The following is a 26,927-nucleotide window of genomic DNA, read 5'->3' on the forward strand; positions in this document are numbered from 1 at the left end:
CTGAATAAGACTGAGCACTTCATTGTTATCTGTAGGGGACATGTATATAGAGTTTAATGTGGGTGGATTTACTTTAACTTTAGCAGCCAGAGACTCTTGTGTTTCATTATCTTTGCTTAGAATTACATTGGCAAGGTTTTGTCCAACAGAAGAAAAATAATCATTGCATACGTTTAAGGATTCCTTCTCGCTTTTTTTTATTTTTATTAAATCGTGCGCTGTAGGTGTTGACAATTTCCGATGAGCTATTTTATTGATTGTTTGCCATAGTTTTTTAGGTGTTTTGGTATTTGCAAGGAGCTCTTTTTTCTCATATTCAGTTTTAAGATTTCTAAGAAGTTTAATATAGAAATTACGGTATCTTGTGTAAATCAGTTTTTTGGTTGCATCGTTTGGAAACTGCTTAGAGATTCGATGAAGTTTATCTCTTTGTTTTGAGCACCTAATGAGTCCAGGGGTCATCCAGGGATGGATACAGAATTTAGAGTGACTAACTTGAATCATTTTGGAGTTTTTAGAGATCGCGTTTGAAACAATAGTAGAGAAAAGAGACACTGCGTCATCAACATTGCTTGCTTGTACAACAGGAGACCAGTCAACAGATTCAAGCTCTTTATACAGTCCACAGTAATCAGCTTTTAATCGAGATCTCTTTGGAGTTGTGTTCATATAACGTCCTGATTCTATTCCGATCATAATCAAGTCATGGTCAGTGAGGTCAGTTGAACAAACAATTGATTCACCGTTATACGTACATGGGATGAATATATGATCTATGCAGCTTTTACTATGAGTTGGTTTGTTTATAGATGATAGTAATCCATGCGAAGCGAGTAAATCCAGATAACTAGATGCATGCTCATCATCAGCTGCAGAGTCTAAAATATTAATGTTCATGTCACCTGACACTATTAGGCAAGAATTTCGGCGGGCGGACTTAAGGAGTTGGTCCAGAGACATAATAAAATTGTCAGTATTAGGAAAAGACGGGGACCGATAAAGACCTAAAACTGTACAAACGCTTGGAATATCTATCATAAGGCAGTTTGCATCCGCTATATCTGGTTCCGAAACGTTTGGTGACCATTTGTTTTTTACATAAGCGACAACTCCACCTGATTTGTTTATATACTTTTTTGTACTGTGCGATACATATCCTTCAATTTGTCTAATCGTAGAGTTTTCGTTGATCCAACATTCGCTTAAAATAATAATATCAAAACTTATATTCAATCTTGCAAAAATCAATAAAAAGTTATTAAAGTTCCGTTGCATACTTCTTATATTTACTTGAAGAAGTTTTAGTGTGTATTTAGTGATTATGGGACTACATTCTTCAGGTGTGGAGATAGTATGGCATTCGAAATTAAACGAGTTGTCGATTTCAGTCATTAGATCCAACGTTGCCATTGAGAATAGATAAATAGTAAACGTAATAGTAGTCCAGTATAGTAATGCCTCCATATGTTATAAGTGTCCCGTACGTGTAATAAACTGTGACACAGAGTGATATGTATTTTAAAGTAAAATGTATGTATTAAGTGTTCTGTTTTATATTTATGTGTAAGTGTATAGATATGTGAGAGTGTAATAACGTGTGTGTAAGGGTAATATGTAAGTGTATTTAAAGTTAGGTGCAAGTAATGCAACGTCATGATAGTTAGACTCAGTTGGCAAAATTTCAGCAAACATAATGTATAAGTGTACCAGGTCAAACAAAGTCTGTCAAATATAAACGTCTTACATAAATTATTCGTCCCGGTTTCCTGACAGCTTCTGAAGATCTTCATAAGATCGAATTTGAAGGGCTGGGCTTCCATCTTTACCTTCGTGCTTTCTGATGTAGATGCTTCCTCTGCGGATCCAGCAGTATCTAAAGCCATGCTCTTTGACCCATGCTCGCACGTCACGAAAAAATCGCCTGTTGTCACTTGTCAGTCGCTCATTTATAAATATTTTCGTTTCAGGTTCTGCTGGAACAATGTCCTTGCTATTCAGCGTTGAGCGCCGTGTCCTCGCATTTTTCAGAAACTCTTCGCGTTTCACTCTTCGCACAAAGGAAACTACTAAGGGCCGTGGTTGAGCGCCGTCTTTGTCATATTTGCGGCGCGGCGGGCCCGTGCGAGATGCGAAGTTCACATCAACGTCTTCAAGCTTCATTCCCAACTTTGAGGCCGTTGTAAGTATCATGTGATAAGGGTTCTCGTTTGGAGTTTCAGGGAGGCCTATGATTTCTAGTTCAGAATTCAGTGTGTTTTGAGTCTGCTGATTCAATTGTTTTTGGAGATCTGCAACTTGGGCCTTAAGTAAGGAGTTCTCCTTATCCTTTTCCTCTAGTTTTGTGATGCGCGCTTCATAGATATTGAGCTTTTCGGATAGCGAGTCAAAGCGACTGTTAAAGTCAGATCGCAGTTTAGACATGTCATCACGCAGTAGTCGTATTTCTGATATCAGTGAGTTCATGTCCTCCGGCTGGTTGCGTTGCTCCGACTCAGCTCTATTCGTATCCGTCAGGTCCATATCAGGTGAGCTGGTTTTAGCAGGTGGTGTCTCTGTCTGCCCGGCGGCGGCGGGGGTGCACTTTACGCACGTCCAGTTCGTCTTTGGTGTCTTTTTAAAGTTAGATGCAGTTAGGTTCATGCAAAGGAAGTGGTACAGTGAGCTGCACTGGCAACACATAAGCTTTTCAGCAGGCTTCACTGGTCTTCCGCATTCGCCACAGGTACTCATGATGCAAAATTACCGAAATAATGTAGCACTAGCGATTAAGTTAACCAAAGTTCGCGGCGCGGCGATTCCTGGAAATCTCTCGCAGTCACTAAGCCGCAGCTACTGTGTATACTAAAGGGCGTAAGAGCGGCGGTTACTGAATACACTTACGCGTTTCACTGAGTCGGTCCGGATTTTTTGAGTTTTCTACTTTATTGCAAGTTATATTTTTAATCCCACTTACTTTTATTTAATCACTAAGTTGTTAGGGATGTTTTAGTATAAGTTTCGAGCCACAAATCACATTTTAAACCAGTAAATTGATTAATATTTACGGAGCGTTTAAAAGCGCTGTTGATGCGCGGGAAGCGCGCGGACTCACAACAAACACGGGAATCTTTCGCTTTTACTCTTACTAACGAGGAAAGGTACCCAACTTTCCGGTTCCGATTTGATTTATATTTATATATGTTATAGAGTAGTCTAAAATAACGGACACGTATTTTTCTTTAGCTGCCCAAACTCAACCTATTGGGAGAAATTTTCCTCCAAAGTACTAAAAAATTAGTAAATCTTGTAAATCCTATAGAAAGTGATGCTCAAGCAACTTGCTAGTTAATGGCTGGTTTGAGTATAATATATTTGAGAGTATGAAAAAATAATGAGCAAGTTTTATAATATCTTATTGCCAAAGATACACATAAAGATGGGTGTTTTTTTTAGGAAAACTTGAGTTTAAGCAGAACAAAACACGTGCTCAGCATTTTTTCCTGCTCTCAAACATATACTCAACCAGCCATTAACTAGCAAGTTGCTTGAGCATCACTTTCTATAGGATTTAGAACATTTAATAATTTTTTAGTACTTTGGAGGACAATTTCTCCCAATACATTGAGTTAGGGCAGCTAAAAAAAATACGTGTCCGTTATTTTAGACTACTCTATAATATATATAAATATAAATCAAATCGGAACAGGACAGTTGGGTACCTTTCCTTGTAAGACGTGATAGAGTGACAGAGAAAAATGCCCGCAATTTAAACGGAAACATATCATTATGATTTTAAATATAAAGCTGCTGATAGGAAGGTACTTTACATACTTTATTTACAAATTAACAGTAAATTATAATTCCCGTTTATTTTTATTTTCTTGAAAAAAAGATTAAACTTTTTGACCTAAGGTTTCTGAACGCTCTTTTACAACATTTGAGCCTTGTTCAAAAACGATCAAATGTTTGTTCATTTTTGTTTTCTTAAGACTGTCTTTAATATCATTAAAGAAAGTTACTGGCATGTCATGTAACTGTCATAACAAAAACACGTTTCTTTGACGGGACTTATTTTAATAGTATTTTAATATTTCTGCTTGCTTAATATAAAATGTAGAACGTAATATCCATCCAGAAAGTATATAATATTGTGATTAAAATGGGGAAACGTGTTTATAACGCTAAGGCGCGCCAAGTTGTTAAAACTAGCATAGATAACAGCAAAACCAACGAGGTAATGGTTCTTTTTAGCTTATATTTATAATTCTACTATTCTAAATGTAATACAAATAATTATTATGAATTCATATTTTCAGATCAAACTTGAATTTGCGAACAGCGAATATGGATCACCTGATTCAAGTAATATCCTCGCTCTGCCCGCAAAGAAGCGACAGACAAAAATTATCAATGAAAAGAAGGAGAAAACCCGATTCCTTTCAAAACAGCAGAGGAAACGGCTTGAAAAGATTGTCGACAAGAAAAAGAAGAAGGAAAACGTAAGTGGTTCTCTGAATTAAATCATTTTTTTACGTGGTGACTACATCTTCTTCAAATAAGTCCCGTAAGATTTTAACAAAGTTATATGTAGATATAACATTCTTGTATAAATTGAAATTCCAGAGATCAGCTCTTCTAGAATCTCTCGCTCAAGTCCAAGCATCACTGGAAGAGGTGAATCAGATGACAACTATCTCCACCGTACAGACTCTGGGTCTACGCAGGCTTACAGATTTAAGTACTGCTGTGCCCGTGCATGAAGGAGATGCTAGCGGAAGTGAGAAGAAATTTAGTAGCATTGCTGGTAAGTGAGAATAGGGAACCTGTAGTATTTTTGCTTTCATTTTAACCTACCTACTATGAGGTCTCGTCTTTGCCTTTAATAAAACTCACTTCCACTGGGTATTTTCGTATATTATTTGTGAAAAATTCAATAAGAAATCGACAGGAAAATATTTTACAACCCAAACGTCAATAATGTCATGTTTCGCTCCAAATTACATGTCAGCCCTCTTAAAAAAAACTAACAATAGTATTGCCATATCAAAATGACGTTACCCAGTTTTACATAGAGTTACCACATCAAAATCGAATGATACCCTTGAACATACAAAGATACAATACAAAATTAGTATTCAGCTGTTATACCCTGTTATTTACCTTACACTACCTGTATACAAGCCCAAATGCAAAAGAGTTCGATTATTAATAGATTTTTAGACTAGAAATATCGAGTTCAGTAAATAATTAAAGCAATAAACAAACACTGTTAAATATTATAAAAATAATGTATTTTTATTCATATATGGACAACAGTACATATTATGGTTATTTGCTGTAAAAAACACATTTATGTACTTAAGTTGTCGAAGGAAAATAATTTGTCTGCTAGTAAATTGGTGCAAAAAAGTTCGTCTACCACTGGGTAGAGTCGCCTTTACTCTTGTCGGCTTCAATTCTTTGTGGCATGGTGTCCACTAACGCCGCACATTCCGCAGAGAATATTGTATCCCACACTGCGGTTATCTTGTTCTTTAAATCTTCCTTCGACTTTGCGGGATCCTTACGCAGTTTCTTTTTCATCTTCCACCACAACGTCTCGATCGGAGACAAATCTGGGCTGCTAGGTGGCCAATTCTACAGTGTAGGGATATTGTGGTTCTTTAACCAAGCCTTCGTGCTCTTGGCAGTGTGGCAAGAAGCACCATCTTGCTGGAAAACATACTTATTCTCATATTGTAAACTGGGAATTGAAGGCAATAAGCTGATCTTTAAGATTTCTTGGTACTTAGGAGCATTCACAGTGCCCTCAATAAACTGCAGCCTATCCACACCTTGAGCTGACATACACCCCCTGATCATGAGTGAGGCAGGAAACTTGACTTTTCTCTTTAGGCAGTCTTTATGAAAGGCTTCGCCCTTATTGCGAACATTTTTTTGCGTTCGTCGCCAACAGCCACTTCAAACTTCGATTCATCGCTCCATATTATGGATCGCCACTGATCAACAGTCCAGTTTGGACGAGCTAAAGCGAATATTAGCCTCTTCTTTTTCTGAAGTTCAGTAAGTAAAAGTTTTTCTTTCGCCGTATAGAATCCGTATCCCATTCTTTTCATGACTCGTTTGCATGTATCGACAGACACATCTTTATTGATAATTTCTCGCCATCGCACGGTGAGTTCTCCTGCCCGAGCACGTCGATTTTGCTTAATGATCTTTTTTAAAACTCGGTTTTCGGCTGGTGTTGTGATGCGTTGGCGACCAGTTTTCTTCAAGCTTGATATACGTCCAGTTTTCTTATAATGATGGATAATAGAATGTATAATGTATAGTAGATCTTGGTAAATGAAGGTCTTGAGCTATTTTATGCACAGATTTTCCTGATTTACTGCTTGAAATTATAATTTCTCGAACGTCTTGCGAAATTGGTTTACCACGACCCATATTGAAAATGAAAACTTGATAAATAATACGAAATTGAGAAAAATTGTCTTTTTATAGCCAAAGTGACATTTTCAGAATATCAAACAATTCTATTTTCAAACAGATTTATTTTTAAATTTATTCTAAAAGTGCTAATTGCTTACTTGACAAACAATTTTGCACCGATTAGTGTGAAACGAACTTTTTTGCTTGTGATTCGTGAAAATAAGGAATGACTACTTCTCTTGCTATGTAAAATATCGGCTCGATATTAATATATAAAGAAAAACTACGTTTGTCAATATTAACACTGCAGTGGTAATCAAAGATTTAAAAAAAAGTCGTCGCTTTGCAAGTGACTAGACGAACTCTTTTGCATTTGGGCTCGTATTATAACTTAAAAATATTAGCATTTATAAAAAATGCAGTTCAAAAGTGGCAGTTTACATTTCAAATGCTAAAAGGGCTTGCAACATCAATGACGTGATCTGTGTTCAGTGATACCACTATAACAAAATTATCCGTACAGATTCCCGATGCCATACTGAAAAAAACTACCATCAAAATGTCTTTATCTGCCTCTCTATTAATCTAATATCCAAGAGTGATATTTTATTAATATGGCAAATGTGGAACCACTCTTGACCGGGTTTTTGTTTCTAACATGTTAACTTCCAGAACCCAAACTAATAATTCATATAAGTAGACCACCATCGTAAGTATCACAACATGTTACGTGTTAACAGATAATTTATTTATTTATTTAATCTTTATTGCACAAAAGAAAACCTTATAGTACAAAAGGCGGACTTAATGCCATGAGGCATTCTCTACCAGTTAATATAATGGTATCTAACATGTTAACTTCCAGAACCCAAACTAATAATTCATATAAGTAGACCACCATCGTAAGTATCACAACATGTTACGTGTTAACAGATAATGGTACAGATAACCAGCTATGAAATTTTACAATTTTAACACTTTTGATATATTTAACCCCGTTTTTATAGGTACTTAATAATACCCATTAAGTCCCGTTTTAGTAGGTTGCAAATTACTACCTGAAATTAATATTTCATAAATTTTTAGGAGCAAAAAAACGTTTGCGCCTACTAAAACTTGATAGTGAAGAGAAAAGAAAGAAAGCTAAATATGATCCCAATGTAGTTGGTCTTGAAGGATCATCTTCTGAAGAATCAAGTTTAGAATCTGAAGATGAAGAACCAGAAATCATAGAAGAAAAACTGAACATTCAAAATGGGACTTTAAAAGTTGGTGATAAAGATGAAACTGTAATAATCAAAGATGATGAAAACTCAAATAAAATTGATGCTGAAAATGTACAAGATTCTACAGACAAAGGACATAAAGTGTCAAGAAATAAGAGAAAGCAAGAAAAAACAAAGGAAGTGCAAGTTAAAGAAGAAGTGAAGAAACCATTGTTAGAACATCCCACAATTGTTGTTCAAGTTAAAAGAGACCCGAAGATTCAGGTAGCAAGGCTTAAACTACCGATTTTGGGCGAAGAGCAGAGAATCATGGAACTAGTCAATGAGAATGAATTTTTGGTAGTTGCTGGTGAAACAGGTAAGTCCATTTTCATCATAATGGTCGTAAACAATCGTATTGCCCATCAACCTATTAACACTCACACCTTGAGAGGTGTCACATTTCACGTGCGCATATTGGTGCGCACGTTGGTATTTCATACTGACCCGTGTGGTTTTGATTTGACACTGATTCATTATCAACCATTTTTTTTTTCTTTTATTCAGAAACAAACAGTCATTCAATAACATTGAACAGTAGATTAAGCAGCAGTAAATTGACCTATAGTTTCCTTAATTTACATATCAAAATACGAAGCTAATGCACTTTTTAAATACAAAAATATCGTATATAAATGCAAACAATTTTTACAATACTTTAAACAAATATCTACAGCTTGTCTATATACAGTACTTAATTTTAAAAACTTGCTTGCTTGCTTGTTGCTTGTTAAAACTTGCGGCATGTTATTAATTAATGCAAATAATTACTTAATTTAATTTCAGGAAGTGGCAAAACCACCCAAATACCCCAGTTCCTGTACGAAGCGGGGTATGCTGAGCACAAAATGATAGCAGTCACAGAACCGAGAAGAGTGGCAACGGTGGCCATGGCAGCTCGAGTTGGTTACGAGTTGGGTCTGAGCAGCAAGGAGGTGTCGTATCTGATGAGGTTTGAGGGCAATGTCACTAAGGATACTAAGATCAAGTTTATGACTGATGGTGAGTAAATTATTGTTACTTGGGCGTCTGCCTGCTAATAAGACTAAATATTATAGGACAAGGTTGCCATCAGATATATTGGAGCGGCCAAGTTGCTCACAAATATCTTAACACGCACTCTAGCATCTTGAAGATGCGTAACCCATACAAAATGTTCCCCTTTTTTAGTATTTTTTACTCAAAACATCGACCCTATTGCAAGATGCATCTTCTACCGAATGGAATATTCCACGACAAAATTAACGCGAGTCACCATTACATTGCGTGTTCTTTTATTTGTAATGCATATTTAATCCATCTCTAAGTTATGTACTTTATCTGTAGATTTATATAAAATTTTGCAGCTTTGATAATAACACAGTTCAATTGTGACTCGTGGTTCTTTTTCCTGGAATGACCCAATAAGAATTTACTTTGTCTATACTTTCAAATAGGGTTTATATCCTTTTGAACGCCACGCCTATCGTACGCGGCGCGTAATCGTAAACCTTGTCGGTATGCATGAAGGTTGATATTGGGCTGTAGCCGCGCGCGTCATATGACGTCTTTGGCGGTCAAAAGGATATTGGATCATACCAGCTGCAAAATTGCATAGACACATTATGAATGAATTTATTGATAATGTGTCCATGAAATTTTGCCGCTGGGTGTATCAATAATGTTACCGTGAATGATACTTTCCAGGTGTTCTGTTGAAAGAAATCCAATCAGACTTCCTCCTAAGCAAATACTCTGTAGTAATAATCGACGAAGCCCACGAACGAAGCGTGTACACGGACATACTGCTAGGCCTACTTTCTAGAATAGTTCCGTTGAGGAGAAAGAGGGGTAGCCCGTTGAGGCTCATTGTGATGTCTGCTACGCTAAGAGTTGAAGATTTCACGGAAAATACTAGGCTTTTTAAGGAACCACCGCCAGTAATTAAGGTAAGTTAAGATATCGACATCGTATATCAGTCGTCATAATCGACGAAGCAATTCATATGGACATACTGCTAGGACTACTTTCGAGGATAGTTCCGTTGAGGAGAAAGAAGGGTAGCCCGTTGAGGCTCATTGTGATGTACTCTACACTAAGAGTTGAAGATTTCACGGAAAATACTAGGCTTTTTAAGGAACCACCGCCAGTAATTAAGGTAAGTTAAGATATCGATATCGATATTTACTAGGCCTAATTTCGTGGATACTACGGCTTAGGAGAAAGAGGGCTAGCTCGCTGAAGCTTATTGTGATGTCTGCTACGGTACGGGTATTAGATTTATCATTCGCCTTCCAGTTTTGGATACCCTGTACCTAATATTCACTTAACTAGATGATAAAAAATATATATACTTATATTTTCAGATCGAGTCCAGACAGTTTCCAGTGACTGTGCACTTCAATAAAAACACATACAGCGATTATCTAAAAGAGGCGTTTAAGAAGACTGTGAAAATACACACTAGACTTCCTGAAGGTGGCATTTTGATCTTCGTCACAGGACAACAAGAGGTAACTCAAACGCATCTGGCCGATGTTTCAATTGCTCGATTCAGTATATGAAAAAAAATGAAACATTTGATAAAGGCAGAAATAAATGTCATATACTAAGATATATGTTATCCTTGCCATCTCATTGTACCATATTTTAAGCAAATAAAGAATATTACTATTACTATTACTAAGAAAAAGTGCCCCAGGCTGGAATCGCGTCCTCTGCTATCGCGGCAGGTGCCTGAGCCATTCGGACACCGGGGTCACGGCGGCAAAGGTCGAATTTTTCCAAGTATATGCATTTCTTACTGAAGGCTTATGGCGCCCTCTCGCCATCCCTAAGGTTATCAGTATGGTTAGACCTTCTAACTGAATCAACTCCGGTGATTCCGAGCTAGCGAGAGAGATGGCGCTGCCAAACAATATTATTAGAAGTATTAGAATTAAGAAAATAATTCGTAAATGACATTTATTTCAGTTTATAATTTATATAGTAGTTTCGACATGAAATAGAAAAACAAAATATTTTCTGAAAATAATTTATTTAGTTCTGATAACTGTACTGTATAGTATTTGAAAAAGGCAGCCTGTAGAACTCATAAGGTTAAATCATAACCTCTTCTCTTTCGGATGCCATCTGTTATCGCAGTTTGGCAACTGTTTCAACCTTTGGCCCTTTTTCTTAAACCTGTACCTACTAAATCAGTGTCCTTGTTTATTTAAGGTAAACTACCTGGTCCGGAAACTCCGAGCCTCATTCCCCTACCGGAAAGACGTGGATTACACGAAGCTAATCACAAAGAAGAAGGCTGTGAGCGAAGAAGACACGGCTCTGGACTCTGAGCCTGAGGATATTGAGTCTGATGATGATGAGGTATAAATTGATTATATTTAAAAAAGCTTTCTTTAATTCCACATAATAGGGAGCTACAGGCGTCCGTAGGCCGGAGACGGCTTACCATCAGGCGGCTTACCATATGCTTGTTTGCCACCGACGTAGTATAAAAATAAGGGAGTAACAATGCAATGTTTATCCGCCAGAGGCAGCACTATCACAAACCGTAAACCACAGAGTAATTATATAAGTTAGGCATAGGCTTTAAACAGTTTTTTTGACAACTTTTCACAGATTATTTGCTACGAATAAATATGATATTGATGCATGCGGTTTGTTTACAGTTTATGTTAGTGGCGCCCCCTACGCAGAGTTTAACGTTATATTCCTTATACAAATAATATAAATAAAACACACTGTTAAAATAAAAGAATGTAGCTAAAAATATGTGGACCTTCGGGTTAAAAATATTAACATATATTTTATTTATTAGATGTGTTAGATGTAGACGATACATGTGCGAGTAGGCAATTCGCAACTCGTGTCGATTTAAAACACTCTTCGTGTTTAAATTTATCCGCACTTGTTGCGAATTTCCTATTTTTCGCACTTGTATCGTAATGTACACATTAATATAGTTGTATTAGTTCACACTTACTTGCATTGCATCCGTCGTAAGTAAAATAAAAATCAAAGCATTTAACTTTTATGCACGTTTTTTTAACTCCGTTAACTTTGCGGTATGGCTAAGTACATTTAAGGAATTTGAATGGCATAGTTAATTTTCAAAAGTGTTTATCATCAATTGGGCATCATTTCAGTCTCGAATTATCCACTAAAACATCCTGACTAAAATAAGTACTAAGTATACATTCCTGCCATTTTGCAGGTTGAAAAAGAAATGAAACGGGCGCGCAAAGCCCGAAAAAAAGCGAAGAAAAAATCAAAAGAACTGCCTAAGATTAACTTGGACGATTATGACATGCCCGAGGACGACGGACAGGCGGACTTGGTTGGAAGCGATGAAGATAGCGAAGGACATCTGAGCGATTCAGGTATGTATGTCGGCGGCCGATCGTAAGATCAGGCAGATCGTGAAATTCCTAGATATATCGTGAAATGTGAAAATCTTTATCTCGTATCTGCCTGATCTTACGATCGGCCGTCGACATCTTTATAATGTAAAATACAGGTTATTTAAAAATGATGCAATTTTTCCATGTCTTATGGTTACACTATTCTTTTCCGCCGTAAAAAAAACAGACTACTATTTATTTTTGCAATTATTATTGAATAGGTAGGAGGCCATTCACAAAACATTTGAATTGAGTTTTGACGTCCCTCTTCCTCGTTATTCCTAAGAAAAAGATTTGTTATCTCAGTTTCTGATTTTCCCTCACTGTTTGATTTAAACACTTCAATAGATTATTTATATGTATAATGCATGACGCATGACCTTGCTTCCTAGTAAAATAATGATAGTAAATAATTGATACTCTGTCAATCAAAAATGTACCTGTAACTTTTAATCTTGAATCCATCTTGAATTTACGAGTCTGACATCTTATTTTGATATTTATGAGCGAACTTGTTAATTAATTGTACTAGATATTAAGTTTAAAAATGTAATATATAAATTGTAACGATATAAATTTTATTTACTAGAATTCCTCTTAATATAATGCACAAACGTGGAGTCACGGGACAAGCTTAAGCCTAGTGTGATCTACTCAATTTTTTTTTTATACTACGTCGGTGGCAAACAAGCATACGGCCTGCCTGATGGTAAGCAGTCTCCGTAGCCTATGTACACCTGCAACTCCAGAGGAGTTACATGCGCGTCGCCGACCCTAACCCCACCCCCCTCGTTGAGCTCTGGCAACCTTACTCACCGGCAGGAACACAACACTATGAGTAGGGTCAAGTGTTATTTGGCTGCGGTTTTCTGTAAGGTGGAGGTACTTCCCCAGTTGGGCTCTGCTCTAGATCTGGAATGACATCTGCTGTGCTGTGCCCTACCACACAAGGCGAGACGACATTCACATTGCCCATACCTCTCTTTTGGACGTAGTTTAAGGACATACCCGGGTCCAAAATATGTAAAGGCCTGATTAAAAAAAAAGTTTTACTTAACCTTAGGAGTGAATGCCTACTTAGTACTTACCTACACTAACCCATAATGGTTTGTACTTAATGTTATTAGGAGACCTAGACATAGTAGATAGTGTTGTAGGACTGTAAATATTAAACTAAACTTCAGGTGTTGCGGTTGATAGTGATAATACTGGTACCCAATAAGCGATCTATAATTTTTCATTATCGCTTGTAAAGTATTAAGCAATTTGCGTGGCCATATTTTAAAACCAAAATGCTTTCAGATGCAGAAGAAGACACCCTAGCTCCAGCAATAAAATCCTGCCGACAGCCTCTGTGGGTGCTACCTCTATACTCCATGCTGTCCTCATCGAAGCAGGCGAGAGTGTTCGAACCAGCTCCCCCTGGTGCGAGGATCTGCGTGGTCAGCACGGATGTCGCTGAAACGTCGCTTACCATACCGGCGATTAAATATATTGTTGATAGCGGGAAGAAGAAGATGCGGTAAGGACTGGCACCAGAATTTGACTTTGGATTCCAATCGGGTCTCATCATCACCAGCCCATGTATGGTTATAGCTCACATTTTCGCACTTATCCCGTAAATATCAAACCATTGTGCGTGACAAATGACTGCCAAAAGTCTAGGCAGTCTACCTTCCAGAAACCAAGGATCCTCCTGTTGTTTCCGGTGGCTCGTCGAAGTGACCTGCGTATGGCGGAATTTGAGTTCGTTGAGAAACTACTGCCTACTGGGTACAGGTCTTCTCTTATTATACAAAAGAGTTAGGTATACAGTCTTTACGCTAGCCCAAATGCCGATCAGGCATCGACACAAACATCGATCGAAAAATAGAAGTTGTTATACACAAACGTTGGCTTGTATCAGTTTGTTTCTTGAGATCTCACGGAATATCATTCAATTTTTGCTCTTGCGTGCAGGAAAATATCTTGAAGTATCCAGCAACAATACTCCTATTTATTGATGATTTATTTGAATTAATTTAACTTTAAAAATATATTTTACAGTACATATGGGGCTACTTTATAGCACTAGAGAAGTAGCATATTATGTTACTGTGTCGAACATTTAAAGGGCCATATGTACTGTAAAACGTTGTACGATACATGTGCGAATAGGTAATTCGCAACTCGTGTCGATTTAAAACACTCCCTTCGGTCGTGTTTTAATTTATCGCCACTCGTTTCGAATTTCCTATTTATCGCACTTGTATCGTAATGTACTATTTAAATGTTTATGTCATCTAATAATAAAATCTGTAATGTTTATGTTATCTAATTTACCATATTAGAACATTCCCGAGAAGGAACTCTACTCGGGATCTCGGTTAATGTCCAGAGAGTAGAGACACGTTGTATAATTGAAAAATCTGCAGACATAATCGAAATGTTCATCAATGTTCATCGTTATCAATTATTGGTTAAAGTTTAATGTCTAAGCGTTTCATAATAAGGAATTTATACGGATTTTAACTAGAGAAAAGAGTTCACGGAAAAGTTATTTACTTGTGATACGGTATTTTTTGTGAAATATTAGTAAACCTAATTATAGACCAATTAACAAGCTAAAATATTGTGTGCAGCACTTTATTGTTTATATAATATTCACGCATGCTATAGCGACGTAAAACAACGAATTTGACCTGGTAGCCCCTTAAAAAATTTAGAAAAAGACCACTTGATTTTTCCGTCGCATCTGTCATCCCGAAATATTTTTACGATTTCCAATACACGATTGTTACCTGCACTTGGGCATAGAGAAATAAGAAGTAGTAGAGTGCTCACTCCATACATCAGTTTTGGTACCAAAATGCTTATTTTCGCAATCGACATCTAGCATCGAGTAGCGGAACTCCCAGTACTGCTACTCGACTACAGATATCGCGGCAAACAAAAAGTCGAATGCTCAACGATTTTCCAGAGCACTCTATTACTTCCTATTTCTCTTTGACTTGGGTTAGGATGAATTTGCTAAAGCTCAGATCGGGAGGATAATTTAAATATATTTTACAGTACATATGGGGCTACTTTATAGCACTAGTGCGAGAAGTAGCATATTACGTTACTGTGTCGAACATTTAAAGGGCCATATGTACTGTAAAACGTTGTACGATACATGTGCGAATAGGTAATTCGCAACTCGTGTCGATTTAAAACACTCCATTCGGTCGTGTTTTAATTTATCGCCACTCGTTTCGAATTTCCTATTTTTCGCACTTGTATCGTAATGTACTATTTTCAGTGTCTACGACCACTCAACAGGCGCCAGCGCCTGGCGCGTAGTGTGGACGTCGCAGGCGTCCGCCGCGCAGCGCTGCGGCCGCGCCGGCCGCACGGCGCCCGGCCACGCCTACAGGCTGTACAGCTCCGCCGTGTTCCAGCACGACTGCCCCGACCGGCACCCGCCGGACCTCTGCCGCAGGCCGGTCGACGATCTGCTGCTGCAGATGAAGTGCATGGGCATTGATAAGGTATATCTACGTACTTACTGCTGTGGCGCAGCAATCCGAAGTGGATCTTGGCCTCCGATGCCAAAGACCGCCATGCTTCTCTGTCCAAAACCGTTTCTGTCCAGTCGATGGCGCCGAGTTCGCTAAGGTCTTTTTGCAGTCCGTCTCTCCAGCGGTACCCAGGGCATCCAGACGGTCTTCGGCCATTTGGAACTCCAGAGTACGTCCACCAGGCTGCACGATCTTCACCCATCCGGACTACGTGTCCGAACCATCGAAGTCTGGCGGCTTTCGTTTCTCCAATGATGTTCGGCTCGGACACAAGATTTTCAATCTCCTGGTTCCTGCGGAGTCTCCAGGTTCCATCCTCTCCACGTGTGGGTCCTAGGATTTTTCGGTAGATCTTCCTCTCAGCTACCAGTAGCGCGCGCTCTTCCTTATATAAGGTACTACGACTGTCACATAATATATTTGTAATATCATGCACGTTCTTCAAATGCGAGCTTCTGCTCTTAGTAAGATTCAAACCAGTTCCCGATGTCTGATTGCGCTGAAATTTGTTATACTTATTGTCGATGGCAATCCAATTTTAAGATACCATAAAGCCAATATGTTAATGAAAACTGACGGTGGCAATAGAAACTGTAACAAAGTAATCCAAACTCGTTTAGTCATAGTAAAAAAAAGTACAGTTGGCGATAAAAACTTGTATGAAAATTGTCTAAAAACCTTTTTTGACAGGTGGTGAATTTCCCGTTCCCGACAGCGCCGGACCGGATGCAGCTCCGGTTGGCGGAGAAACGACTGGAGGTGCTGGGTATTCTGGAGAAGGTGGACACCAAGAGGAAAGACGACGAGGAAGTGAGTATTTTTATAAACCTTTATAATAAGTGCTAAGCAGGTATGATTTCTATAGTTGATTTTTTATCATTAGAAAAAAACTCTGCAAATTGTAAACATATTAAGTAATAGCCCGCGTAAGACCGCCTGTTGTTTACCTCTGCTTGTGTTTCTGTTTTCTTTTGTATTCTTTTCTTTCAGTAAGGTGTGCAATAAAGAGTATTTGTATTGTATTGTATTATAATAGCGGTAGAATACTAGAGTTAGATTCAGAACCACATAGAACTTAAAGATACTTCTTCTTCCTCGCGTTGTCCCGGCATTTTGCCACGGCTCATAGGAGCCTGGGGTCCGCTTGACAACTAATCCCAAGATTTGGCGTAGGCACTAGTTTTTACGAAAGCGACTGCCATCTGACCTTCCAACCCAGAGGGTAAACTAGGCCTTGTTGGGATTAGTCCGGTTTCCTCACGATGTTTTCCTTCACCGAAAAGCGACTGGTAAATATCGAATGATATTTCGTACATAAGTTCCGAAAAACTCATTGGTACGAGCCGGGGTTTGAACCCGCGACCTCCGGATTGCAAGTCGCACGCTCTTACCGCTAGGCCACCAGCGCTTCCTATATAGAACTTAAAGATACATTAACACAAAAGTTCATTGCCTCGAGCGAGACACTAGCTCTTACATTACGATTAGCTAGATGCCCCTGTAATAATACACGCCAATGTATACCAAAACAGAATATAGAAACAAAAATTTGCTGCGGACGAGGTCCTATTGACACAGTTGGTAGACTGGCAAATAGTATCCCGGAGCTGCGAGACTGAGTTTTGCCCGGGCAAATTATTCCGTCATAGAATTTTCATAAAATTATAAGCCCCAATACATGCTATTTGGGAAATACTAGAAAAACTCATAAAATACCCTATATCGTTTTCAGGTGTTAAAAGTCACGCCTCTAGGTAAGGCGGTGTCTGCGTTCCCGATACTCCCCCGCTACGGAAAAATGCTGGCGCTAAGCCACCAACAGAATCTCCTGCCCTACACTATTCTGCTAGTGTCCGCACTTACTGTGCCTGAGGTAAGCAGTTACAATACTTAATGCGTTTTTTTAACTAGGAACTTGGGGAAGTACCTCCACCTTACAGAAAACCGCAGCCAAATAACACTAGACCCTACTCATAGTGTTGTGTTCCTGCAGGTGAGTAAGGTTGCCAGAGCTCAACGAGGGGGGGGGGGGGGGGGCGGGTTTAGGGTCGGCAACGCGCATCTAATTCCTCTGGAGTTGCAGGCGTACATAGGCTACGGAGACTGCTTACGATCAGGCGGGTTGTATGCTTGTTTGCCATCTTGTGGCCTAAATGGGAAACCTAAACTTGATATTCACACTTAACTTTAAAGCAGGTGCTACCCCTATAGTTCGCGCACGCTACTTTGCGCGTTGTAGGTACTGCCTTATTATGGCGTAAATTAGGAACTTAAGCTTGACATTTACATTTTGTCCCAATAAACAGAGGGTTCTTGTGCTGCCCCCTGCAGTTCATGCTCGCTCCCTGTTAGGACAACACATATTTTTAATTAATTAAGAAAACAATCACGTCTCAGTACAGTCACGTCTGAAAATATCGGTACGGACAAAGTGCCAAAAATATGTATACAGGACCTTATTGCCCATATATTAAGACAGTGTATACATATTTTTGTCATTTTGTCCGTATCGATATTTTCAGATGTCATTGTACCACGTAGTTTAAACATGAGTATAAAATATCATTTGATATTTATATAGACTATAGAGGTCTTTACATACCTACTGAATGAAAACTTCTTGAGAAAATCGACCTAACAAAAGCTATACTAACCTAGTTTTTTTTTTACTCATTATTCCATGTACGAGTACCCCAACAGTATCTCACGCGCGCGGAATTGACTATCCGTCTCCCTCTAATCGATACCGCTCGTTTAAAAAAAATGGTTTCTCAGGTGATGTCCGGCAAACCGGACAACTGGCCGGCCACCGGAAACCTACAACTGCTGGGCGACCCGGGCGTGCTGCTGAGGGCCGTGGGCGCGGCCGAGCACGCTCATTCCAACGGAGAGGAAGAACTGTTCTGCGCCAAACATGGACTTAGAGAGAAGGTGAGTCGTCTTCATACCTGATGTGACCTGCCTGAAATGAACTTTTTTTATGAAAGTAAGGTTCCATTGGTAGGTAAACAAATTAATCGTTGACTATATAATAAATCCCTAAATAATAAAAAAAAAATTAGTCAAATACAAATAGCCTAACACCTGTCATTTTCTCTACTTTTTCGCCATTTTAGGGTTGGCCCCATTGTGATACTTTTGTAGTGACACTCGTCTTCGTAACGTTAACCATACAAAATTATCCTCTTTTTAATTTAGACCTTATTGTATAGTAAATTGAAATGAATTTCTTTTGTTAAAGAAAGCAACGAAACAAAAGATATGCTACTTTATTTAATATACGAATGGCTCTAATTAGATTAAAACAGAGTGTAATTGTAATGGACATTGGGGCTTATGAGGTTAATATAGCATGTTTAATATGTCAGTCAGGTCTGAATTTGATTGAAAATGGGAGCTGAAGTGATCTGGACTTTATTGCACTTTGTAGTTGTAAATACGTTTAAAAAAAACTTTAACCATGTTTACAATCATAGTAATTTTTCTCCAGGCCATCAAAGAAATCCGCAAACTTCGCAAACAGTTAACCTCAGAGATCAACCTGAGCGTAGCCAACGTAGACGTGTCAGTAGATCCTAAGATGGCGCCACCAGACGATAGACAGGCGCGGTTACTACGACAGCTGTTACTAAGTGGTCTCGGAGACCAAGTAGGGCGAAAGATTGGCCTTGACGAAGTGAAAGAAGGTAAGTTCTATTTTACCCGATCAACTTGAGCGTAGCCAACGTAGACGTGTCAGTAGGCCCTAATATAGCGTCAACAGCCGATAGACAATCAAGATTACTACGAAAACTGTTACTTAGTGGTCTTGGAGACCAAGTAAGAAGAAAGATCGGCCTCGACGAAGTGAAAGAAGGTAAGTTCGCTTAATTTACCCGGTCAACTTGAGCGTAACCAACATAGACGTGTCAGTAGACCCTAAGACTGCGCCACCAGACGATAGACAGGCGCGGTTACTACGACAGCTGTTACTTAGTGGTCTTGGAGACCAAGTAGGAAGAAAGATTGACCTCGACGAAATAAAAGAAGGCATGTTCTTTTAGACACAATGGATCTATATCCGTAGACGCTATCATGGCCCCACCAGATGACAGTTACAGTTGATACGGCAATTGTTGCTTATTGGCCTTGGGGACCAAGTACCTAGTAAGAAAGATTGGTTCAAGGAAGTTAACCACACAGATGTATTTGTAGACTGGCATGGCCCCACTAGACGATTGACATGCACGGGCACTAAGACAATTCTTAGTGGGTTAGGGGACCAGGTTGGAAGGAAGATTGGCCTCGATGAGGTTAAGGAAAACTGAATAGGAGACATGCAGTAGACATTGGCGCCTGGCGATAAGCAAGGAATGTTGCTTGCATTTAACTTTCAAATACCGGAATGTGTATTCTTGCTTTGCTTGCTTTTGCTTTGTTAATTCAGAGCTCAATACTCAGTAAATATAATAATTGCAAGTCGGTTTTTAACAAAACAGGTGGCATGTATTGTCTCCATCTCAGAAACTAAACATGTTGCGACTTGCGGTGCCTTTGTGCATACAATGGCAACACATTTCATTTTTCATTCACACATTCCATTTCTCATTCACCCAGGCATTCCTTTTTTCCAGGCGAAGACAAACGCAAATTCAAATATGCGTACCACTGCGGCGACCTCGAGGAGCCGGTGCACCTCCATGCCGAGTCCATCCTCCGCCGCACCATCCCCGAGTGGGTGCTGTACCAGGAGCTATATGAAACTGGTGGCGAAGAGAAGCGGAAAATGGTGATGAAAAACGTTACTGCCATTGAGCCCGAGTGGCTCCCGAGCTATGTGCCGCAGCTGTGTAACCTTGGTAAGATGTTCTTGCTACAAATGGTTAGGGGCCAGGCGCAAATGTGGTTAGGGAAGATGTATAATGAAGCCAGTGAACGTCAGCTGCCGCTCCGTTGGTTAAGGCTGCCGTTCCTTAATTCACCAACGGAGCGGCCGCTGACGTCCAGAAAGGTTCATAACACATCGCCCTTGACTATTTTATGAGTTATCGCCCAGGATGCTACTGGTCCTGGTTCGCGAGCTATAACTTCTTGTCATTCTAAAGAAAGTCATAGCACGAAAATATACCTACTCTGCGCGTACCACCCATTTATGTGTGGTGTACCAGGAGCTGTACTAGACGGAAGATGGTGATGAAGAACATCGCAGTGGCTCCCGAGCTATGTGCTGCAACTGTGTATAAAATTATTCCTTCTCATCTGAGAATGAAGCCCAAGGTCGCAGGAACCCTAATCCCAATTGGTGCAGGCACTGGTCACTTACGTATGCGACTGTCATCTGCTCTTCTAGTATAATTTTTTTACGGTGTTTTCCCTCACTGACAAGCATCAAATCAAACGAAATTTCGTTCGTATATTCCAAGAAACTTATACGAGCTAGTATTCGATACCAACAAGCGGTTTGGAAGTTACACCGCTTACCGCTAGACTGAAGAAAACAAATAGAGATATGAATTATTGTCTTTCACAGGCGATCCTCTCACTGACCCGGAGCCAAGGTTCGATGACAAATCCGGCCGAGTGAAGTGCCACTTTAAAGGCACCTTCGGCAGAGCTGGCTGGGAGCTGCCCATGGTCGAAATCGACTTCCCGGACAAAATCGAGAGATACAGGTAAATACAAACTGTTAAACACTTATATTATCTCACAGGAGATCCTCTCACTGACCCGGAGCCAAGGTTCGCTGGCAAATCCGGCCGAGTGAAGTGCCACTTTAAAGGCACCTTCGGCAGAGCTGGCTGGGAGCTGCCCATGGTCGAAATCGACTTCCCGGACAAAATCGAGAGATATAGGTAAATGGAAACATTTATATTATCTCACAGGGAATTCTCTCACTGACCCGGAGCGCAGGTTCAACGACAAGTCCAGCCGAGTGAAGTGCCACTTTAAAGGTACCTTTGGCAGGGTGGGCTGAGTGCCAACTATAACCTAAAAACCTATATAGGAATTGTATTTTCAACCTGCAGTGGTCATTTACAATTACCTCTATAAGAAGCCGGATATGTACTATCGAACAACTTTATTCCTGACCAGCTGTGAGAACTTTTCACATTTACTACGTCATTGTATTACATTCCTCCGGACCGGTACCACAATGTTAGTGTGCCGGTTTCTTCCGAATTCGTTCGACCGGACTCGCTCTAAGGGTCGTCAGATGGAATCTTATTTTATTTATTCAGGATTACAACAGCTTATAATAATTACATGTGCAATTTTAAATTTTAAGTGTATAAAGCCAATTACAGTAATCCACAAGGTCAAATCGTGATATAAGTAAATAGTTAAGAAGGTAGTTACAGAATAGTAGGTATACATTAGTGAACATGATTGAGCACTTACTGAGACACAATTAGCTAATCAAATATATAAAAAGAACCTTTTTTTTACTCTGATTAATTATTGAATTGAATATTGAGGTAGGCAATACATTATAAAACAATATTTCAATATTATGTGTAAGCTAGGTCTAGAACCAGTACGGATATTTATGTCTACATATATATAGGAGTGTGTGTGTGTGTGTGTAATTACATAATTTTAATTAGTTATATAATAAGTTGATTAAGATACCATGAGTAGAAACGCTCATTTATACCATAGCAAGTTACCGATACAATGCATTCTACTGATTACCCCGGCTAGTAGCTGATACAACCTTTATTATTTTAGATTTGAATAAGTGTTTGGATCCGAGATACAAATCGATATCTTTGAACTTACTATTGTAAATTTGCGAATTTTAATTCGTTTGTGCTGAGCGTTCCGACTGGACGTCTAGCGACCTTCAAGAAAAAGGAGTTTTCGTCAAAGGGTGTCAAGTTTAGGCGGTTCCGCGGCCGGCTCTCTGACACTGCAGGCATGCATAATGCATCGCAACCATAATGTGATTTGAAGTGTTTAGTAATAAAATATATTGTTATAATATGTATGTTGCTTGAAATGAAAATCTCATTCTTTCATTCATTGCATTGATTTCAAAAGTAAAATTATTATGACACTTACTGTGAAAACGTTATATGATGGCATTGGTGGGTCACAAATCAATACAGTCAGCATCAAAAGTATTTACCATTCTCCGATGTGTTCTGTCAAAATGTTCAAACGCTCGTTTCTTCTGCAGGTGGTTCGCCCGTTTCCTCCTAGAGGGCACCGTAGTACCCAAGCTCAAGAAATACGCGGGCTCTTTACTCTCCCCTCCCTCCACTATGGTAAAGAGCTGGGCAAAGCTGCAGCCGCGTACGGAGATAATGCTGAAGGCGCTCATTATGAAGAGAGTGGGACACAGAGAGGCGTTGTTCAATATGTGGAAAGAGCAGAGCAATTGTAAGTAGAATTAGAAGTACAGTAAAACCACCGAGCCCGCGTATTTCTTGAGCTTACGACTATAAGCTCAAGAAATACGCGGGCGCTTTACTCTCTCCTTCCTTCACTATGGTAAAGAGCTGGGCCAAGCTGCAGCCGCGTACGGAGATAATGAAGAGAGTGGGACACAGAGAGGCGTTGTTCAATATGTGGGAAGAGCAGAGCAATTGTGAGTAGGATTTGACGCACCTAAAGTAGAAACTACTTCATACAAACGCCATTTTACGTTGGTCATTGCAACTTTTTTTCTACATGTTTTTAGTACTACGGTTGATATTAATACATTTTCCCGCTTAAGATTCGTTTTGACTTGGTACCTAAAGAACTTTCTTAAGCCGTTCCTGTATACTGGTATTACTTTGATTCGTAAAGTAAGGACGCATACATTAGAAACGCGCTCAGAAATATTTCTTTATGAAGTAAGGACGCTTAGCCCAAAGAATTTAGCACAATAACCCGCCAATTTCTATCTCTATCGCATGCCTATAATTATATTGCTCTCCTGCTCGCATAGTGGCAATGACCGCCAGCAACATGGGCGGGACAGCAATATAATTAAGGAATTATTTCTGAGCGCGTTCCTTATGCAGGTATTTCTATTAAGGTTGTCAGCTACATCAATTAATTCTCACATTTAAAAACCAACTGAATCTTAAATTCCTTTAATCAATGTTACCCCAAGAATCAAAGTAACCCCGTAAGAAGAAATATTGAACACAAATGATAAATGAGGTGACTATGATTAAGCAAGACTTTAACCCTAAACCTCCGCCTCACTGGGGCGGATGATTACCTAATTTTATTAACGCATTCACTGACAGCGCGACCTGCGTTCCGCGCTCGTATCCGATAGCATTTATTTAAAGATGATATGCCTCCAGCCAAATGGCTATTGGCGTAGTTTAAGGACGTACCTAGGTCCAAAATAACTAGGACTAATTGTCCGGCCCAGGGTGTAGATCCTTAATTATTATTAATATTAATTAATTAAGGAGCTACACCCTGGGCCGGACAATTAGTCCTAGTTATTTTGGACCCGGGTACGTCCTTAAACTCGTTTATTTGTTAGTATTTGTAATTGATTTTTTACTAGGATTATAACTGTAAATAATATTAATAATAAACGATCATTTTTCAGATATCACTAGAAAACTGTAGATGGCGCTTTGTGTTTTATACCGTTTCCACGAGAATAATTTTCATATAACAACGTTCATAATACGAAAATAAGATTTTTCGTAAAAGTGCTTGGTTACTCCGCCATCAATTCATTCGAATTATTGGAATTAAAACTTCGGGCCAATTCCAACGTACACTGACATCCGAATAATATCTCAATGGTGTTATTTAGTTATCGTGCGTCTCGTTCGCGCCAATACATGTTTGGACAAGTATAGCTAAATTACATAATTTTTATGTCATTCTGCTGTCAGTGTACGTTCGAATTGGCCTGTGAGTCAGAAAACCACGTTCTCTTAGATAAAGAAGTTTATAATGTTGAATTTTGGGCTTATACTAACGAATCTAACGATTTGTTGACGCGATTGGTCGCAACTAGCTGCGTCGGACTGCACGCATTCGTGTGCTGACCCCATTCTTGGTGCTCGTAAGGCCCATCTTTTCGAAAGAATATATAAATCTATGGTTTATACTTTCTTATTTATGTGATAGTCAAAAATGATGGGTTAACCTCGGTTGTACAGTATAGAGCAAAAAAAAAATCGTTCTCCAAAAAAAAAATTACTAAAAATACGGCCAGGATCCTTGTCATACACAGAAAAGGGGGTAACTTATTATGTTGTTTGGTTTCAGATTTGCTTGACGAGTATTTAAGATGGCTGCCAGAATCAGCGCACAACGAGGTGTCGTTATTTTGGCCGCCGCTGAAACCGTGAAGATGTGTTGTGTATATACATGTTAATAGTAGAAATATAATTAAATAAATTTACGTAATAAAGTAGTTTCTTTTTCGGACAGTTTATTTCTAATCTGAACGAAGAATATTACGTCAAAAACGTTCGAGAAACCCTTTGTCTTTTCTGTTGACATTATAAAAGTACATTTGGATACTTACCTACATTTTCCTAAAGGGGCCCACAAAAGCTGACAGGCCGATATCGTCGGGTGAACTGGTAATCAGTGGGCCCCTTTAGACTTATTGAACGAGTGTTAGGGTAGGTCTCCGTTTTAGTTTGGCCAAAAATGTAAATTCTCCTCTACAGGTCACAATTCTCAACCGATTCTCGTGAAATTTTGTGAGCAGGTTCGATGGTTAATTTTTTTTTTTACGATTATATTTTTGGAAATGTTCCAAAATAGCGGAGCCATACATTTACCTATTCAGTTTTAAGTTATGCTCGCGAGGTCTACATATCACAGAACCACAACTCCACAAGTATAGAAGTACGAAAATTAGGATTTAAAGTGCGTTATCTTTATGATGTCCACCGGAAAGACCTTAACTCAGACTAAAAATGTTTTTGACCCTACTGCTCCCCGTTATCCGACCAAGCTATCTGCGTCTGGACGCGATAAAGTGTAGAGTAATGCCATAATAAACGCCATTTAAACGTGACGCTGACACTGCCACAGTTTGCCTTTCTTTCCAAAGTGTGTGCAGAGTTATCTTGGTCCGACTCTAGCGTAGCTTATTTCAAAAATATGATGACGTTCAGCTGTAGACCTGAAACTGCCAAGGATTTTACACGTACAAAAACAAGATGCAAGTGAGACCTTTTTTCTCTGAATTGCAGTTTGTATACTATTTAATAGTATACAAACTGCAATTCAGAGAAAAAAGGTCTTTTTTTTAATAAAAAAAAAAACAATACAAATACATTACAATAAAACAGAAAAAACATTAAGGCAAATAAGTACATCGTATGACAACTATGATATACTTATACAAACAATTTTTAGATAATAGTGGTCATTATTAGAGGTAACTACAAATTTTATTTTAAATTGCTAGTGTAATGTTGGTGTTTATGTTACGAGTTGGTGTTATTGTAATACGTCATAGAAAAATTGTTGGTGGGAAGATCTACTGTGGAAATGCTGAACACTGAAAATAGACAAAATAGGTCACTTGATAAGATACGACACTTTGGCAAGATAGAAAGCTAGAAGAGGAAGAGGATAATCAAGAGCAAGCTTTAGCTATCTATCAGCATAGAGCCACATTTTATATATGAATATACGTAGGCATGCTTTCAGGTTTTCGAAGCGTACCTACGCATCTGCATACTAACGAGTCATTTGTAACATATACGCCACGCCGTTTTGTCGCCTAAATAGTTTAGTTGTAATTTTATAAAATGTATATATAGAGTTGGTAACGCGCATGTAACGGCTCTGGAGTTGCAGGCGTCCATAGGCTACGGTGACTGCTTACCATCAGGCGGGCCGTATGCTTGTTTGCCACCGACGTGGTATAAAAAAAAAGTATGTTAGTCCATAAGGTATTTTTAATATGGGCCTTAAATTGCTGCCTGAATCAATTTTTTTAATAAATATACTCGTAAAATACGACTCAATGCTGATATATGTGATTGCGGAAATCTCTCATAGAAAACATCTGATCAGCCAATTTTTTTTTTCGCTATTTCGGAGTTGGTCCCTTCAAAAAATTGCTCAGTATGACCCTGAATTGTATACATAGGTACATGTTTAGCTCGCAATATACATTATATACACCGTGTTTTTTTTGATTTGCGTTAATAATCGAGGGTGTATTCCTGAGCTTAAATTAAGTAACTTTCTCGAAGACACCGATATTCTAATTAACTTCATTTCGGAGATAATCAATCATTATTTTTTATCTTATAAGGCCCTTACGAGCGTGTACACTTGCCTTAGGGCCTGTTTACTTATTGATTAGTGTTTAGTGCGAGTTCATACATTTGCTACTATACGTAAATACTATCTCG

At 38.9% G+C, this 26,927-nt stretch overlaps 1 protein-coding gene across 1 annotated transcript; it reads left to right on the forward strand.

Annotated features, from left to right (window-relative positions):
* The first annotated feature begins 4,015 nt into the window (after positions 1–4,015).
* Positions 4,016–24,955, forward strand: LOC133528871 (probable ATP-dependent RNA helicase kurz). The gene is made up of 19 exons (XM_061866354.1): positions 4,016–4,213; positions 4,296–4,478; positions 4,603–4,783; positions 7,495–7,992; positions 8,460–8,675; positions 9,360–9,601; positions 10,019–10,165; positions 10,872–11,021; positions 11,872–12,037; positions 13,361–13,580; positions 15,339–15,567; positions 16,288–16,407; positions 17,330–17,470; positions 18,373–18,528; positions 19,088–19,283; positions 20,211–20,435; positions 21,107–21,248; positions 22,757–22,959; positions 24,811–24,955. Exons 1-19 carry the CDS (start codon positions 4,139–4,141, stop codon positions 24,891–24,893), a joined length of 3,573 nt encoding a protein of 1,190 aa, XP_061722338.1. The 5' UTR covers positions 4,016–4,138; the 3' UTR covers positions 24,894–24,955.
* The last annotated feature ends 1,972 nt before the right edge of the window (positions 24,956–26,927 follow it).

Source organism: Cydia pomonella, chromosome 20 (assembly GCF_033807575.1).
Source record: "Cydia pomonella isolate Wapato2018A chromosome 20, ilCydPomo1, whole genome shotgun sequence".
Lineage (NCBI taxonomy): Eukaryota > Metazoa > Arthropoda > Insecta > Lepidoptera > Tortricidae > Cydia > Cydia pomonella.

What these genes read in the sequence shown, in the direction of transcription:
- LOC133528871 (XM_061866354.1), top strand. Translation starts at nt 4,139, where the DNA reads ATGGGGAAACGTGTTTATAACGCTAAGGCGCGCCAAGTTGTTAAAACT. An exon ending in CCGCACTTACTGTGCCTGAG is followed by an intron (nt 17,471 to 18,372) that starts GTAAGCAGTTAC and finishes ATGGTTTCTCAG; the next exon opens with GTGATGTCCGGCAAACCGGA. An exon ending in GCCGCAGCTGTGTAACCTTG is followed by an intron (nt 20,436 to 21,106) that starts GTAAGATGTTCT and finishes TGTCTTTCACAG; the next exon opens with GCGATCCTCTCACTGACCCG.